Genomic DNA, 17,476 nt, shown 5'->3' with positions numbered 1-17,476 from the left:
TTCTTTTAACCATAAGAAATAATGTTCTTTTATTTTAAGCAGAAATATATGTATACACATACATGTATAAATGTGTTTGTATGTGTAAATGGACTTTTTTTAACTTAAAGCACAGAATCAAAAAGAGGTTAGAAGCAGACTGGTTTTGCTTTCAGTTCATAGAAACCTCGCAAAAGGTAAGTATGAGCTCTTCTTGGACCCACAATGCACAAGGGCATTGACACTTAGTACTTCTAAGCAATTAACAGGAAATGATTGCTTCAATTTTATTTGTCAAGTGACTTGAGTGACTTTGAATTGACATTGTTCCCCAAGCATAATGTCTCTCTTTCCTGAGATGAACCAACTAGCCACTATACACATGGAAAACTGTAGGAATTGCAACACTTTACATTTCACACTTTTACACCTTCTGGGTTTCAAATTAGTGGGTTTGAATTTCTTAGGAGAAAAATCCTGAGAACTGCATATTGTTAGATGGATGCCAAACTTATTAGAAAATGGAATAGAGATATACCCTTAATGTAAGAAAACTACAGAATTTCAATTTGCAGGATGATTTAAAATTGTATGCATGCATCTATTTTATTGCAGGGAAGTCTTTGGTATACAAAAGAGTTTACCACAACCTTTTTTTAAAATAATGTATTTATTTACTAATTTTTTAATGGGGAGAGGGAAAAGAGAGGGAGAGAAACATTGATGTGCCAGAGAAACGTTCATCGGTTGCCTCTTGCACACACTGTCCAACCAGGGACCCGGCCTGCACTGCAGGCACGTGCCCTGACAGGGAATCCGACCAGCGACCTTTTGGCTCATAGGCCAGAACACAATCCATTGTGCCACACCAGCCAGGGCAACCACAACCTTTTGAACAGCATGTTCTGGACATTTTCTTTTTAATAAGAATTGTATGTATTTAAGGTATACAATGTAATGATTTGATATATATAGTGAAATGATTACTACAGTCTAGCTAATTAACATGTCATCTCACAGTTACTGTGTATGTGATGAGAACGCCTGAAATCTACACTAAATTCCCTGTATTCAAGACAACAGTTATTAACTATAGTCTTCATGCTGTGTACTAAACCTCTAGATTTATTTCCCTTATAACTGAAAGTTTGTACCCTCTAACCAACATCTCCCCCACCTCCCTACTCCTAATAACCACCATACTTCTCTCTGTTTCTATGGATTCGACTTTTTTAGATTCCACATGTGTGCAAGTGAAATGCAGTTTTCTCTTTTCTGTGTCTGGCTTATTTTAATTAATACCCTCCATGTTCATTTGTGTTATTGCAAATAGGATCTCCTTTTTTAAGACTAAATAATATTCTTTTGTATGTGTATATACATACGTTATCTATAACCACAATTTCTTTAGTCTGTTGATGGACACTTAGGTTATTTCTACATCTTGGTCATTGTGAATAATGTTCTTGTGAACAGGAGAGTGCAGATGTCTCTTGGAGGTACTGATTGCATTTCCTTCGGGTATAGAGCCAGGAGAGGGACAAAGCTGACTGAATAGTGAAACTTAGGAGAATATTTTTGTTACCTACTAACATCTTTAAGTACCTCTACTGGGTACCAGAAACTGCACTAGGTGTTTCACATACTCTGCATTGTTTATTCCCTAAGATAACCTGCTGAAAGAAGAGATTATCCCCATTTGACAGATGAAAAGAGAGGCTCTACCAATTCAGCCAAATTGCCCAAGGATACATTCTGAAAAGTTACAATTCTGGCCTAAAATATTCAAATAACTCTTGCTCTGAGACACGAGTTCTACCACTCCACACCAGAAAGAGGAGAAAACACGAAAATTGTTTACTACTGGCCAAGTCAATGTTGCTCAGTTTGATTGTTTATTTGGTAATTTGTGACTTTAATTTCTAAAAGGCATCGAATTGGCCGAGGATCAAAGTTTCGGTTTGATAACATCTACATGCAAACGTTGCTTCAAGTCTCTTTCTGTTGTCCATGAAGTAGATTTTCTTAGTAAAATTTCAAAGCTACTTTAAGGCATGTTGGTTTTCAGAACGGGTTTTCAACTCATATTCAGCTTAATCTGGGAGGAACCTGTTGGGAGAGTCTTGTGACTTTCATGATTTAATACCCACAGTTTATTCCTCAGTTAATGTATGGACAGTTGTTGAGTATCCAGGTGAGACTTCTCTACAGTGTAGACTACCCGAGACGAATTTTAAACTCCATCCACTACAGCTTACCTACTTCACAACACATTTCTAGCCATCTCTCCAGAAAGTGTACCAAGAACTACATGAGCTTACAGGAAGAGTAATTAAGGAAAAATATATTGCTGAAAGAAAAATTACATGGTACATAGGAAAGTTAGGTACAGATAACTCTAAACTTAGTGAATTTTCGAGGCAGGGGCTTCCCTCTATTGTGAATGGGAAGTAAAGTGGCAGACCCACGTTTTAGATTACCCAGTCACCATCTTCCTCTGGTGAGTGAACTGTTCTTCATCTGGAATTTTTCTGAGATCTATTTTAATGTGAAGTACACTGCATAGAACTAGACTGGTTGTTCAGTGCTCAGTAGGTTGCATACCCTCATCATTCTTTCCACATTGACAAGTTCTAGCTAGAGCTGAGATTAGATAAAGGACAGCTACCTTGAGCTCATTTTACCATGTGAGTACAAAAAGTGCTTCTTTGGCTCATGTGGAAAGAGATTTTGAGTAGAAAAGATGGTGAATCTGTATGTATTTATAAGATAAATAGAATACATGTGAGACTTAAAAATTTTCTTTTCATTCCCATATTATACTTAACTGCCTCTTGTGGCTAGTTTGCAAGCAGGCATAATTAAGTCCTCAAGTGCAGAAATCCCAGGTGTCTTAAAGCCAGGACTTCAATTTGGCCACCACCTTAATAAGCTTTCTCTGCCCCTCCCCTTGCTTCTCCCCACACTCCAAGTTTGAATCGATACTGCTCCCTATAAGATACTTGGCCACCCTGAATGCAGCGCTGTACCGTTCGTTCACACAGCAGGGACAGGTACTGTGTTAATCGCACCCAGCCAACAATCAGGACACCACCCAGCAGAGTCAACGAAGGCCAAAAGAAACAGTGGAAGATAGCCGTTCGGTTGTACTTTGTTCTGAGAATGACACCTTCAGACTGGCTGTCTGGACTGTAGAAGCATGAAAAGGGGGTCCCATTTTTGTGATCGAAGAACTCCTTCATGTCCAGAGTGCTGTTAAGCAAATCACTCCTATCTTGGTGGCACTTCGGTGTGTAAAAGCACTAGGGATATGGAGAAAGAAGAAAGATGAAGGCAGTCTTCCCAAGACCAAGCACTTAACAGTTTTAATTCTGAAAGCTTCAAAGCAAAGCTATTGATGGGGAGTTTCAGCCTCAGAAGATGATGAAACAAACCTATTACATAGCTCACAGGGAGGGGTTGGCAGGAGGGCACAGAGTGGAAAGGCCATTCCCAGGCACTAAGCAGGGATGTGAGAAAGTATTTTTAGAATAAAGACATTGCAGAATAGGCAATGACCAACTTCCTAAGGACCACACTCCTGACATGTGGGTACTGGGTCTCTTCCTGGACAATAACTCAATCCATTTGTCATTCAACAAGCATTTGTTGAGCTTTCTATATGCTTTCAACACCTATTGATTTCTTTATTGTCTTTGTCTTAATTTCCTGTAGTAAAATCTTTCCCTAAAGGATTAGCACATTGAGGCTTCTGTCCTAGGCCCACAGAGAGGGGCCCTGCCTAGGCTCTGGTTCCTGGGAGGCAGAACCAGATAAGGAGCTCTAGCAGCTGATGCTTTTTTTTAAAAAAAGCTTGAGGTTTAAAATGACCTCCACTAGGCACTCCAAGCAGTGTGCCAATGGCCTATAAAAATGTTGGAGACCTTAAAAATGATTGCATCAAAAAAAACCACAAATCATCAGATTAAAATTAGTGATTAAATAAAGGCAACAAAGGGTCATGTTTCAAGGAACCTCATACAACTCAACTTTGACCAATAGATGTAGATGTACACTTTATATGAGCCAGCTGAGTAACTTACTAAAATCAAAATTATAGTCGCCCTTTAATTTTTCTCAGAGGAGAAAAACTACTTGCTTGATTTAAGGTGGAGTGTGGTGCCTTTTACCATTTTTGATACGACAGAGAGTGGGATCTCCGAAAAGTAAGACTTCCCAGAAATGACTTCAGCCTATAAATTCCAGATACAAGTTGGTGAAATTGCAATAATTTCTCCCATTTCTATTTACTCCATTTTTTCCTCCAACGATGCTTTTAGCTTCATTTACTCTTACTTGACCACTCTCAAAACATTAACTGGAAGGAAACAAATTTATCCCTAGGAATGGCTGTACATATTGTGTTGTGCAAGGCACAGCCTGGTGTGAAAGGGTTGCTGTAACCAGAACTTTGTAATTAGAACATTACCTTGGAATTTATCTGGACGGCCTCTTCATTATAATGTAGGAGAGCTTTCTGACCTGAATGGGTGAGGTTCACAAACACCTGCAGACAAGGGTACTTGCCCTGACCCTGGCAATCCACACCACAGGTGAAAGAACAGTCCAACCAGTCATCCGTGATACATGTATGGATGATAGTGCAGTTAGATTCTTCTCTCTGAGTACTTTAATTTGAAAAAAATTAAATTAATGATCTTCACCCTCTGGAAAAATGTAGTTCTATATTTCTAATGTGGTAACCCGGGACATTTGTCTATTTTGAGTAATGGAAGACCATCAACAGCAGGCACACAATAAATAACCAGGGAGCATGAAGGACGTGGAGCAGGACATAAAGAGCAGCAAAGGCCAAGTTTATCTCAATTATGACCCACCAGGCGCATGTCTCACTACACCAACCTTCAGATCAATGGTTCTCAAACTTCAAAGTCATCTGAGTGAGTTTGTTAGAATGAAGAATTTGTTAAAATGTGGATTCCATGCTTTACTCACAGAGATTCAGATTCAGTGGATAGAAGTTAAAGCCCAGGAATCCCCATCTATTGAACGGTTTTAAAGGAATATGTATCTGGACAACCATACTTTGGTCAATATTACCCTCAATCCTGCAATCAACAAGATTCACATACACTCAGAAATCATCATCTCTCATGCCTCATCCTAAAATGCATCCTTTGCAGGAAGTCCAGCCACAAGGCTCTTCATCAATGCAGCCTCCAAAAGTTCTGGTAATGAAATACAGTTCCATTTATATTTACCTGCTGTGCTTCCAAAGAGGCAACTGCAATTCATGCAAACAGTCTCTCATTAGAAAACTCACCATGTTTTTGCTCTCAGTAATTTCTTGAGGTCAGGACCTATATCCTATTCGCCTTTACGTTCCTCAAAGCTTAAAGCTTACGTTCCTCAATGCCTCTCATATAGTAAAGTCTCAGTAGATGTTGGACTAAACTAACTTTTGCTTGGAAACATTCCTAGAGACTTTGCACATATATGACATACACAGAATGTCACAGAGCAATGAGAAGCGGCAGACAAAGTCCCTGCCCATGAAGACTTTGAGGTGGTGTTGAAGGGAAAGGATGTGTAGGTGCAAAATAACTAGAGAACAAGCCCAGTATGAAGTAGGAGAGAGTAAGAGGATATGCTCTGATTGAATGTGTAGGACAAGCTCCTGACGCACACTCACCTCGAAGTGGGTCCCCATGTTTATTTCCAGGTGCCTTAAAAACAAGAAGTTAGAGCAGCAAATCCTAAAGTCAATATTTGAATAGCATTTTTAGCCAGGTCCATACCTCATTAAGATCTCTCATTAAGATCTTTGACCATCAATCGTCATTTTGCTTTCTTAATACAACAAACCTGAGACAGATGGTGCACTTTAACATGATCTTAAGACATTTTTTTAAAAATCACTGGAGGTGGCCTAGAAGAATAAAATGCCGGACAAGTGAAAATGCAAAAATGGAGAGTAAGGTTCTTTCACAAATTTAGCACTGGTCTGATTTTTCACACAATTAATTTCTCTACTTACTTAGACTGGGCATCTTAAACAAACATTTAGAACTGTCTGCTTATCTGAGTTAGAACTGAAGTTCTCTAAATCCTAAGTGACAAATGGAAGGTGACTCAAACCCTCTTTGAAGATTTCAGGAAGCCCCAATGTGGAGAGCGGGACACTCTGCTATGCACAGGGGCCCGGCCAGGGCCTTCCAAGTGGAACCAGGGGTATACTTAGGGCTGAAAAAAGTGAGCATGTTCTTTCAATAGCATTGTGTGTTCATTTGTCCACAAATAGACAAAATCCATCATTTCACTGAGAGATGAGGGTTTAAGCGAGTTGGGGTAGGTATAAGCTACCCAAGCCTCTTAACTATCATCTTTTATGGAGTGAAACTTATCTGTGGTGACACAAGATTGCAAGGCAAAAGAGAGATGACAATTCACCACGCTTAAGCATTCAGTAAATTACTTTAAGTAAATAATTTCCAGGGGGAGGGTAAGAATAGTATGGGAAATGTAGAAGCTGAAGAACTTACAAGGATGACATATGGACATGAACTAAAGGGGGGGAATGTGGGTGGGAGGGGATGTGCAGGGTGGAGGGGAGTGAGGAGGGAAAATGGGACAACTATAATAGCATAATCAATAAAATATATTCTTAAAAAATAAATAATTTCCAGAAATGTTTAGAAAAGTATTTTTTAAATATGAGTGACAGCTTGATGCCAATTTGCAAAAGGTATCCTTAAACCATCTCCCAAATATATCACATTTTTTTAAAAAGTATTCCATGCCTATATACATATTTATTCAGTTTATCTAGCTATATGTAATACAGATTAGATAGAGATTAGTTAGATATAAATAGAATAAGAGGCAAAGGAAAGTAGAAAACTAGAATGAAGTCATGAGTGAGGTTCAAACATGTAACCTGCAGATCATAAGATCCCTTCTAGTTATGAGAAATGAAACTTGGCTTTGAGCTTCTTAACAGCAAAAGCAATAAAGGAAACACAACCAGGTATAGCATTGCTGGTGTCCATTGAATAAACATAAGCAGGTTGGTCAGTGGCAGAACAGATTCTCTGGTGCTAATCCCAGATAGAAAGTGCCTTGTGGACCTTCTAAGGGTGTCACTGTGTGCTATAGTGGCTGGTCACCTCCACATTGTTACCTTAATAATGTTAACACAGGAATGGTGGGAGATGACTCTGATACATACTGCAAGTAGGCCACCCACTTACTCTTCTATGACCTCTTTTCACTGAACCCACAGGCCCCCCTTACCCCATTCCCCCTGGCCCTTGCTTTCGCAGCACTGCCCTCCCCCCAAGTACTTCCTGGTATGTGAGCCATTCTCCAAAATTAAACAGCTCCTCTCCTGCCTAATCAAAACACACCCCCCACCTCCCCGAATTGCAGGGAACTTCACTGACGTATTAGGAAATTCTTGTCTTACCTAAGAATGACAGGCGGATTCTTTCCTGGCTGTGTGGCCTTGGTAGTTACTTAGCCTTTCTGAGCCTCAGCTTTTTCATTTACAAAAGTAAAAGAATGCTGCCATCATGGGTTTATTGTAGGTTTAAATAGGATAAAACATAGTATATTTGTCATGTGTTATATATTTAATAAATGGTAACTACTATTACGTGTATGCAATAAGGAAATTAATTAAAAGAAAAGGAAGGAAACTAATATTTATTGAGCAACTACTATGGGCCAGGTAGATGTTGTCAAACTCAAAAAGCTCGGACCCCAGACCTTTTATTGTGCCCATGTAGAAGGAAGGCTTCAGTGCACCTTCCCTGTGTATTAAAGGAGGGATGTATCACCTACGTGCGTACCTAATTTGTGGATTAGCTGTTGAAAATATTTTTGAGATTGGAGTTGGGGAGCAGCAAAGAAATATCCTCCACTTTCTTACCAACTCTTCCTCCATACCCAGCTGCCTCCCAGCCCGGAAGGAGGGACAAGTGATCCTACCTTCCCTGTCCTCAGCTCTGGTCAGAAGGGCTGCAGAAACCAAAGCCAGACTCCCCTCCCCTACGCGTTGTGCCTGCTTCTCATCTGAACCGGAAACTCTGAGTCTATCTTTCTCTATTTCTTACCTGAGCATGAAGGGCTTTAGGATAGTTATTCCAAACAAGAAGAACATTAGAACTGAGAAGCCCACCATTGTGAACCCAAGCAGCATGGCTCGGTCCTCTCCAGCACTGGAAGGCAGCTGTTTTGGCCCATTCGGTGGGTGCCCACCATTGTGGTCTGTATTTCTCTTCCTCCCTGAGGTAGATAAGGCTTTCCTTTGGTGGAAATGGGAAAGAGATATTTCAATAAGCTTATAAAGACGTCGGAACAATTACCAGCCCCTGGTGGGTGGGGCGATCATCCCATTTGCTGCCCACCTAAGGCTTGTGAGCAGATTCGATGTAACACAGTAAGATCCCATATTCAGAGCTTGGTGAAAAGTTTTTTCTGAACATGCTAAAATGATGTGTTATAAAATTTTCTTCTTGAATGGGACAAACAACACTAAGGAATGTTGCCCGGTGGAAGTCTTCAGAGGCCTGCCTAATCAATGTCTAGGAAAGAATTACCTGTTGAACTAGCTTTCGTTTCTTTTATGTAAATAAATGGTATGAACTTGCTTACCTTTCAGGGTTATTGCACATGCCCCTGAAAGTATTTTTAACATTCTTTTAGGAATTTCATTCGGAAAGAATGACTCAAAAAGTTCACATTTGGAATCAACAGCATCCTGAACTAGGACTTGACTTGATCTTTCATATCCAGCTATTGTTGGGAGGACAGCTTGGCTGCCATAGGTCTTTCTGGCCCCAGGCCCAGTCCACTCAGAATGATGAAGGGTTCACTGCTGTCTTCTCTCACTTCACCCCACTTCTCTCTGTCCATGAGTGGCCCTACGTTTCTTTCCTCCCTCTCCATGCTCTGCTGTAGCAAAGGATGTAATAAATTTTTTCACGATGGGGTGTATAGTGAATAGTAAGGTCCAACACAAAGGTTACAAACTGGTGAGCCATGGACAGAATCCAGCTCGTAAATACGTTTTCTTTGGCTGTGTGTGGGGTTTTTTTTTTTAATGTGTGATTAATCACTAACACTCTAAAAATCATGAAGTCTCATAAAAATGCTGACTTCTGACTTTTGAAAGCATCACAAGGTCCACATACCTGCCTATGAACAGCTGGCCAACCCAAGCAGAGGCTGCTGCTGCTGAGGACAGCAGTGTCTTCTCCCATTTGCCTCAGTCCCACCACTCTCTACGGCCAGTGCCACTTATTTGCTATCCCCCACTCAGAAAGCAGTTCAGGCCCGAAGGTAATTCCAATCTGAGAGGCTCGACAAAAATCTTAAGCCAAAGGAATGCAGCTATAATGGTAGAGAGTCAGGCTCCATTCAGCTACATAAAAGCTATCTAAATTGTGAAGCCAAGCAAAAACCCTGTTGAGGGAATGGCTAGGTTTATTTGTTGTTCTTTTTTCTTCCCAGAGCCTGTGTTACACTTGGTCCCCCACCCTTCCCCTTCTTTTCCCTCACTCCCTTTCTACTGGCAACATCTTCAGACTCCAAAGAGAGTCTGACATCCAAAGGGGGACCTCAGACAATCCAGGATGTTTCAGGAACCCGCGCCTGGAGGCACTGCCTCCAGGATGGTAGCTCTCTGTGGTTAGTGACACTTTGGGGATGAAGGACCTGGTTGGGGGATTTTTAGTCTCCTTTGTTATTTTAGTCACCCTCTACCATCCCACCCTCAGAGAATGAGCAGGAGAAAAATTTTTAATGAAATCTGAGCCAGTACATTTTACAATGTATCAACAGACATGACAGATTAAGATTTGGATAGTTTGTCGGGTACACTCCCAGTGCCCAGACCCTGCATTTTCCCTGGGGCTCTGGAAATGGGCTGCAGTTGCTTTGTAGCATAAGGTAGCCTGGAGGTTTCCTATAGGGACCATGGAGGCCGTGTGTGAAGAAGCTTATTATGAAGTCTCTCTGGCATTTCCGATGCACTGCCTTAACAAATCCACTATAATTGCATGGTACACAAAACCGGCATAACCTGATTCTGATCTAATTTAGGAATAAGACAGAACTGGTCACATAATACTAGACTGTATTTTTTCTTTCTGATATTTCTGCTCACTTTGTTTCAAGGCTTTATGAAAAGTCAACAACCTCACTGATCACTTATGAAGAAGTTAATTCATGTTTGGGGGGGAAGGTTAACATAAAATAGTCACTAAAAATGAATGTGGGCAGGCTAGGATGGGAGTAAAAGATAGAAAACTGTCCTTGAACAACAATTAAATAAATTTAAAAAAATTGAGTACACAGATATGTTTTTATTATTGTAAAGTAATTAAACTGTTTTACTCGGATGGTGGACTGGACACCCACTCTAACTGCTAAACAACTACGAATTCTGGCCAAAGCTTTTTTAAAAAAGCTGGAAATGCTCAAAGTACAAAACCTCTCTGAAAGTAGGAACTCGGGGAGGAAAGTAGACAGAAGGAAACTTTTACCTTAAGGGCATTTGCAGAACTTGGTGACCTTGAGCTTCATCACCACAGCGTGTAGGGAGCGAAGGAGGACAGTAAACAAAGCCCTGGGCCTACCCAAGGTACGGATTCAATGCACCACTCAGCTAGAACTGGCCCCAAAGGACCCCATACTCAGTGTACAGATAAACCAGAAACAACCACCTCAAACCCTCAAACCAGTAAAGGTGGGGGTGGGAATTACAATCTCTCCCCTGAGATTTTGTAACTTTAAAGTGATCCTCAAGAGAATTTTAGCCTGAATTCACACTACCTAAGAAATTCAAAAACCTTAACCTAACAATTGTATTCAATGTTGTCGCAAGTATGTGTCCCTTTGGCAGCTGGCAGAAGCAAATACATACTTTAGAGGAACTCACCTCAAAGGAATCCTATAAAGTTTCAAGGGGAATGTGTTGTTACTCAAAACTCGTAAAACACACAGCAAGGGACTTTGAGTGAGAAAAAATAGATGACAGAATCCGTCCACCAAAAACTTCAGATATTTAGACAGCATATAAAACTGTATCTAGAGCATATTTAAAGAAATAAAGAAAGGATGAGAAATATCAGAAAGAGCCCAGGACTCTGAAATATGCCCAATCTAATATTTTTTAAAAATCAAATAGAATTTCTGGAAATAAAAAAATAAAATCATTGAAATTAAAAAACTCAGTGGAAAGATCTAACGGTAGATTAGATACATCTGAAAAGCTAATTAATTAGTAAACAGAGAGGGGGTCTGCAAAACATCTTATAATACAGAGAGGTTTCTTTAATAGCAAATGCAGAGAGGTCCAGAAACATGAACAATAAATAGCAAATGTCTAACATAAAGCCTTTTCAGAATTGGAGGGAAAAGAGAGGAGAAATAAGTCAGAACATTTAAAAAGATAATAACATTCCAGAACTGATGAAGACCACAGACCCCAGATTCCAGAAGCCCACTGAGATAAAATAAACAGGAGCCCACACCTACACACGTCACAGAGACGTTGCACAGACACTAAGACAAGCCAAATCTTAAAAGCAGCCAGAGGGAAAGACAGACTCACTTCAAAGGAATGACAGATAGGCTGAAACTTCTCTACCGCAAGGACAGAAATATTGTTGATTCGCTGAGAGAAAGTAACTACAGAACTCCACACCAAGCAAAAATCCCTCAAGAATAAGTTTGAAATAAAGACACTTCAGAAGCACACAAAGCTGAGCTGACCAGCAATCAAACCCCACTGAGGAAAAGGTCAGGTGTTTACCTGAGACAGGGAAGACAATTCAGATGGAAGAGCAGAGATTTAAACAGAAATGCAGGGGATTTAGGGGGTTAAAAAAAGATACTGACTTTATAAAATAATATCTAAATTTAATTAAATATTTAAATTTAAACTATTTTAAAATTTGAAAATAAAATTATCCCCATCATTACGGAGTTAGAAGAAAAGATAAATACATAACAAGAGCATGTAATGTACAGGAGATGACAGTGTGTGTCCTGAAAGCCTGACGTTTTTTCTGACTGAACAGACCGACATTGGTTTCTCAATGATAAGCTCAAGGCTGCGTGCTAAAATGTCTGGAGTATCCACTAAGAGAATGTACATAGCTGACTTAACTTCCAAACTAGGAGAAGAAAAAAGAATGGAAGGGAAGAAAAATCAATTTTAAAAAACCATCAAGAAAGAGGGTGAAATTCCATGGAAAAGACAGGACAAGTAGACAGCACAAAAACATGGTAGAATAAATCCAAGTGCACCAGTAATGACAATAAACCTAATGGATTAAATGATCCAGTTAAAAGAGAAAGATTATGGGACTAGATTTAAACATAATTTTTATGAACGATGCATCTAAAACACAGATATAGAAAGGTTGAAATTTGTCAAGCAAAGTCTAACAAAAAGCTTTAAGTAAAGAAGGTAATAACATTAATTAAAGGTTTAAAAATTCACCTGAAAAATCTAATACTAACTTACATGTACCTAATAGCATTGCCTTATTAACAGAACTGCAGAGGGACATAGACAAAATCTGCTATCAGATTATGAGGTACTTTTACATACTCCCTCGGTAACTAACAGCTTAACCAGACAAATCAGTAAGGAAACAGATTCGAGCAATGCAATTAACAAGCTCCATCTCCATGATAATGTAGAATACCATCCTCTACAGAACATATGTTCTTCTCAAACATGTATGGAACATTTATGAGACCTAACCACAAACTGAGCCATAATGAAAGCCTCAACAAATGTCAAAGAATTCATGAAAGTAATAGTACCTTTTATGTTCATTTTTTGAAGTTCAAAAAATAGAGAAAAGTCATCCACAATTCTCCTACTTTGAGCTAATGACTGTTCACTTAGTGGGTTATTCTCCTCCCCTATATTGCTTTAAATAGAATGAGAGCACACTAGATATAGGGGTTTTTTTTTTAATCATGCCTTTTTCATTTAACTTAATAAGCACTATCCCATGTCAGTAGCAATTCATTGTAATACTTCTGTTGGCTACATAATACTGTTCTATCAATTGGATATGCCATACTTTCCTTAACCATTTCCTTATTGTTGAATAAGTTTTCCAAGACCATAAACATCCCTGTAATTAATTGTGTGGTATTTACAAGCACCTTTCATCCAAGGACCTCAAAGCACTTAAGAATGATCTAATTTTGCTCTCCAGCCGGAGATAAGCAAACAGCATTTTTATTCCTTTTTGCCAGCTGTACATCTCCTCCTGTAACCAGTGTGTTACCTGAAGATGTTTTATTCGGTCAAGGCAGAAACCCGCCCCCTTTCTGTCATCACCCCTGCAGACAGAACTGACTTTCACATTCTCTGATGCTATACATTGCTACAGGCGCCTCCTGGCTTAACCTGAGGCAAACTCGGTTTCAAAGGTTTCAACATGCCCCTTGCGTGATCCCTGCAGATGGTAGCAGCCTCTCCCTCTTACACTGTAACTTGAGCAAAATGTGCTCCAGAAAGGACTCAGGGACACACAACAGTTCGGTGACTGCTGTGGGGAGGGGATATAAGGGGACTTATTGGGCAATGGGGGAAAAAACACAATAAAGATAAATAAAAGTATTCCTTAGAAAGATGCCACAGTTCATCAAAGCCTGATAATTCATCTGACACTCATTTCACATGTGTATGTAATGTCTAAGCATTGTGTATGTTAAATCAATATCTCCCTTTACTTTGTGTTGCAGAAGAGATTTGGGTAATTGTTTTTACCCTTCTATTTTTTTAACCCCCTTCTATTGTTTTAATTATAAAAGCATTTAACATCTTCTTTTGAAACAGCTAAGAGGCTAAGTCAATGAGGTTCATCAAGTTTGGTAAGTGGAAAAAGCAATAATCCAGTCATGGACTTCAGAAATGAAAATGGGAGAGTATTGCTTCGGGGAGAACACAGCTGCCTCTCTGGTTAATTATGTTAAGAACAGGGCTTTAAAACTTGTTTCATTGCAAGTCTGTCATTTGATCTTCTGCCATACAGTGATTTGCTTTAACTGTCTTTTCACAAAAGCATGAGTTCATTTTTTAGAAGAGAAGTGTTTTTGCCTGTATCTCTTCCTCTGTGGTCTGCCTGCGCCTTCCTCCTCCAGCCCCACATCCGTCCAAACCCCTGTATCTCACCCTCCTGCATTCTTTCTCTCCAATACCCTCGAGTGCAGTTAAAGGGTGGGGGAGGTGGGTGATGTGACGCCCATCGTGATCTTCATCGCTTCCACTTTCTCAGCTCCCAACTCTGCCTCAACCACTGAGAAACCATTAGGTTTTTAAACAGAGTGAGTGAAGTTGGCTGTGAAATGTACCCCTCCCAGGAATAAGCTGGCTAGTTTTTTAGATCCCATTCCTCCAATACCCTGAGGCATTGCCCTTCTGTCAGTTTTGGTTCCGCTTCTGACTGTCCCCCACCAAACTCAGGAACAAGCAGAAAGAGTGCAGCTTAAGGCCTTTGGACACTCTGCTTTGCATTCCCCTAGGGAGAAAAGAGAGGAATGTCCTTAAGATAGCATAACTATCTCACTTTCCCCTTTAAGAAGGAACCTCACTTCCTCCCTTAAGGTGGTTAATAACAATGGCTAAAATGTATAGACGGTATGAGGAACTACTATAGAGAGCATGCTAAGGCTATTACTATCTCCATTTCACTGACCAGGGGATGAGGCAGAGAGAAGTTAAGTGACTTGCTCACAGCCATCTCACTAGTTAAGTGGCAGAGCTGGGATTTGAATCCAGGCCTGTGACTCCAAGACCCAAGCAGGCTTCACCAATGGGACCAAATACTGGCAGTCATCTCCTCATTCCTTCACTCAACCTAGAGACATTTATTGAGCACCAACTATGTGCTGGGCCATGTTCTAGTGCTTGGGAGCCAGAGAGGAGTTTAAAAGGTCACTGGCCTCCAAAAACTTGCAACCTGAAGGAGGAAACCAAGGAGAAAGGATGCAGCCTCCCGGACATCACTGCCCTGGGAGGCAGCAAGTAGGCATCCTTAGAGGATGATGGCCAAACTCAACAGCCAGACTTGTCGTGGCTGCTCTTCCTCTAGCCACTGTTGAGCGAGATCCCCATTGCAGTCTGAGAGATTCTGGTGGTCACTTACCTCCCCTGGCGTTGCCGGCCACCCTGGAGTGTAATCTGAACCGGGATGCTGAAAGGCTGCATGAGACCAAGGGGCTGGGCAAGACGGACTCCTTTCACCTGAGTCATAGCCTCTGAGGGCACCAGAAGGGTGATACTCAAGCATCAACGGAAGCGGGGTCCCAGAGGGAGCCACCAGTGCCCCGCATGGGCAGCCATCAAAAGCACCCCAGACTCCAAAGCTGCCACCTGGTGGTGGGTGGTGCCCGCTTTGCTGGACAGGTGGGAAGTCAGGGCAGGCTGGCCTGTGGCTCTGCAAATTCCAGACAAGGCTGAGCAGTCAGTTCTAGAAGTTCAAGAAGCCCCTGCGTGGACTTCTGCAGCCACACTCCCCACAGTCTCCCAATGCCTGGCCTCTGCCTCGTCACCTGTGTTCTGCCTCAGCAGCCAGGTGCATTGCCATAGAGACCTAACCACTTATGGAAAGTTCTGAGACCCAAGGGACCCTATATAATTGGTGAGGAGAGACATACTCAGTTTAAGGTTTACAAAAAGAGGAAATGTGTTGCCCTGGCCACGTTTCCTTTTTCACAAGTTGTCTGTTAAGGTGCAGTAGATTAGAGAATGGATTTTTCTGGTTAACGTATGTTCTGATTAAGAGAATGTTTCTATACCATATATGATTTCCCAAATTTTCAAGACCCAAAAGACCATCAAATAACTCACCTTTAAAGCTATGTCAAAGGTTTAAAAAATATCAAATACCATGTTATCTTTCTTTGATAACCTAAAAAGTATTTGGGGATCTTTTAATAACCTCCAAATCATAAACACCAATTACCATTATATGGCAGCTTACTGGAATGTGGATGATAGAATGCTAGCTTGACTACTTTTGCTGTATGTTTTCTGGTAAAGGTAATATCATCTTAACATTTTCCTAAACAGCATAAGCAAGATTTTAAGTGTAATCTCATCTATAACCATCCTTATATACACAGCTGTATTAACTGTTACTTGCAGCTGCTTTAATGTTGTTTAATGAAAATATACAATTTACATACTTCTGATTTGTATTATTTTTCTGTTATGTTATGGACTAGACCCTTTGTAAAGTACTTGTTTTTAATAAAATGCAATTTGGAATAAAAACAGATTGGAACCAGAATTTTTTTGCTTTCTGCCTCCTATTTGTAACTTAGCATTGTAAATATGTAATAACTTTTCTGTTTCAGATTTGGATGTGCTAATAAATTCCCTTGCACCCTGGCTGGCGTGGCTCGGCAGATTGAGCACTGGCCTGTGAAGCAGAGGGTCATGGTTCGATTCCCAGTCGGGGCACATGCCTGGGTTGCAGGCCAGGTCCCCAGTGGGGGACATGTGAGAGGCAACTACACACTGATGTTTCTCTCCCTCTCTTTCTCCTTCCCATCCCCTCTGTCTAAAAATAAATAAATAAAACATTAAATAATAATAATAATAATAAATTCCCTTGCAATTTGATATGTAATATTCTTTGAAGAAGTGAATGATTTGCTGCTATTTTATGTATTTGATTTAATCTCGGAAATATAATAATTTTGGAGCCTGTGGGACCCACACACAATTTGCCCGTGCCTTTGCTGGGACTTCCCAGTTGTTCCCCTCTTATGATTCTTATAGTTCCATTTAAGTAAAAACATGCATCATCTTTAAAAATTCACCTTCAGGTAGTATGGAGAGAGAAAGTGCTTTACTTAAAATTAATTTTAGTCTCTGTTCAAAACTTCTGATAGGCCCAGATGGATTTACTTTGGGTCCCGGACAAGTCTGGCCCTGGATATGTCTCTGGCGTAGCTGTTCTAATTAGCCGCCTGAAACTGATCTCCGATCTAGCCTGTGCTTTGTTTTTGTTTATTCATTTTTCTTTCTTTTTAAAGAGGGCAACCTGGCCAGGTTAGACAATCATCCTGATACGCCAAGGTTGTGTGTTTGATCCCCAGTCAGGGCACATACAAGAATCAATCAATGAATGCATAACTAAGTAGAAGAACAAATCAATGTCTGTCTGTCTGCCTCTCTCTCTCTCATCAATACATAAAATTTTAAAAAATAAATCAGGAAGGCCAAGATGGCAAATGAGAAGAACACAGTCTGTTACCCTTTGATTTTCTTCCCAGTGCTCCTTCAGTTGGTAACTGACCAGTCCCTCTGTCCACCAATATCAGACCACACCCCTCATTCCCCTGTCGCAAGTCTTATCCACCCATAGACTACTCAAGCCTACCTCTCAAGAAGACCATACAGTGGTTGTTGTAAGTTGTAATCCCATGTGTCCATTCAGGAACATGGCAAGCTAAG

The 17,476-nt window shown here is 40.5% G+C and overlaps 1 protein-coding gene across 1 annotated transcript; it reads right to left on the bottom strand.

Annotated features, from left to right (window-relative positions):
- Positions 1-677: 677 nt before the first annotated feature.
- On the bottom strand, positions 678-15,415 carry KCNMB3 (potassium calcium-activated channel subfamily M regulatory beta subunit 3). Its single transcript, XM_037136917.2, has 4 exons — positions 15,159-15,415; positions 8,094-8,285; positions 4,448-4,646; positions 678-3,281 (listed from the first exon to the last, which is right to left on the bottom strand). The coding sequence occupies exons 1-4, from the start codon at positions 15,263-15,265 to the stop codon at positions 2,904-2,906; spliced, it is 876 nt and encodes a 291-aa protein (XP_036992812.2). The 5' UTR covers positions 15,266-15,415; the 3' UTR covers positions 678-2,903.
- Positions 15,416-17,476: the final 2,061 nt, after the last annotated feature.

Source organism: Artibeus jamaicensis, unplaced genomic scaffold (genome assembly GCF_021234435.1).
Source record: "Artibeus jamaicensis isolate MK-2021 breed Jamaican fruit bat unplaced genomic scaffold, CSHL_Jam_final scaffold_474, whole genome shotgun sequence".
Classification (NCBI taxonomy): domain Eukaryota; kingdom Metazoa; phylum Chordata; class Mammalia; order Chiroptera; family Phyllostomidae; genus Artibeus; species Artibeus jamaicensis.
The sequence above is the reverse complement of the archived record's forward strand: the minus strand, read 5'-3'. Positions and strand labels throughout refer to the sequence as shown.

Coding starts and splice junctions, on each gene's coding strand:
- KCNMB3 (XM_037136917.2), bottom strand. CDS start 15,265: ATGACTCAGGTGAAAGGAGTCCGTCTTGCCCAGCCCCTTGGTCTCATG. Junction 8,286..15,158: donor GGCCGGCAACGCCAGGGGAG/GTAAGTGACCAC, acceptor TTTCCACCAAAG/GAAAGCCTTATCTACCTCAG. Junction 4,647..8,093: donor CTAAAGCCCTTCATGCTCAG/GTAAGAAATAGA, acceptor TTCAAATTAAAG/TACTCAGAGAGAAGAATCTA.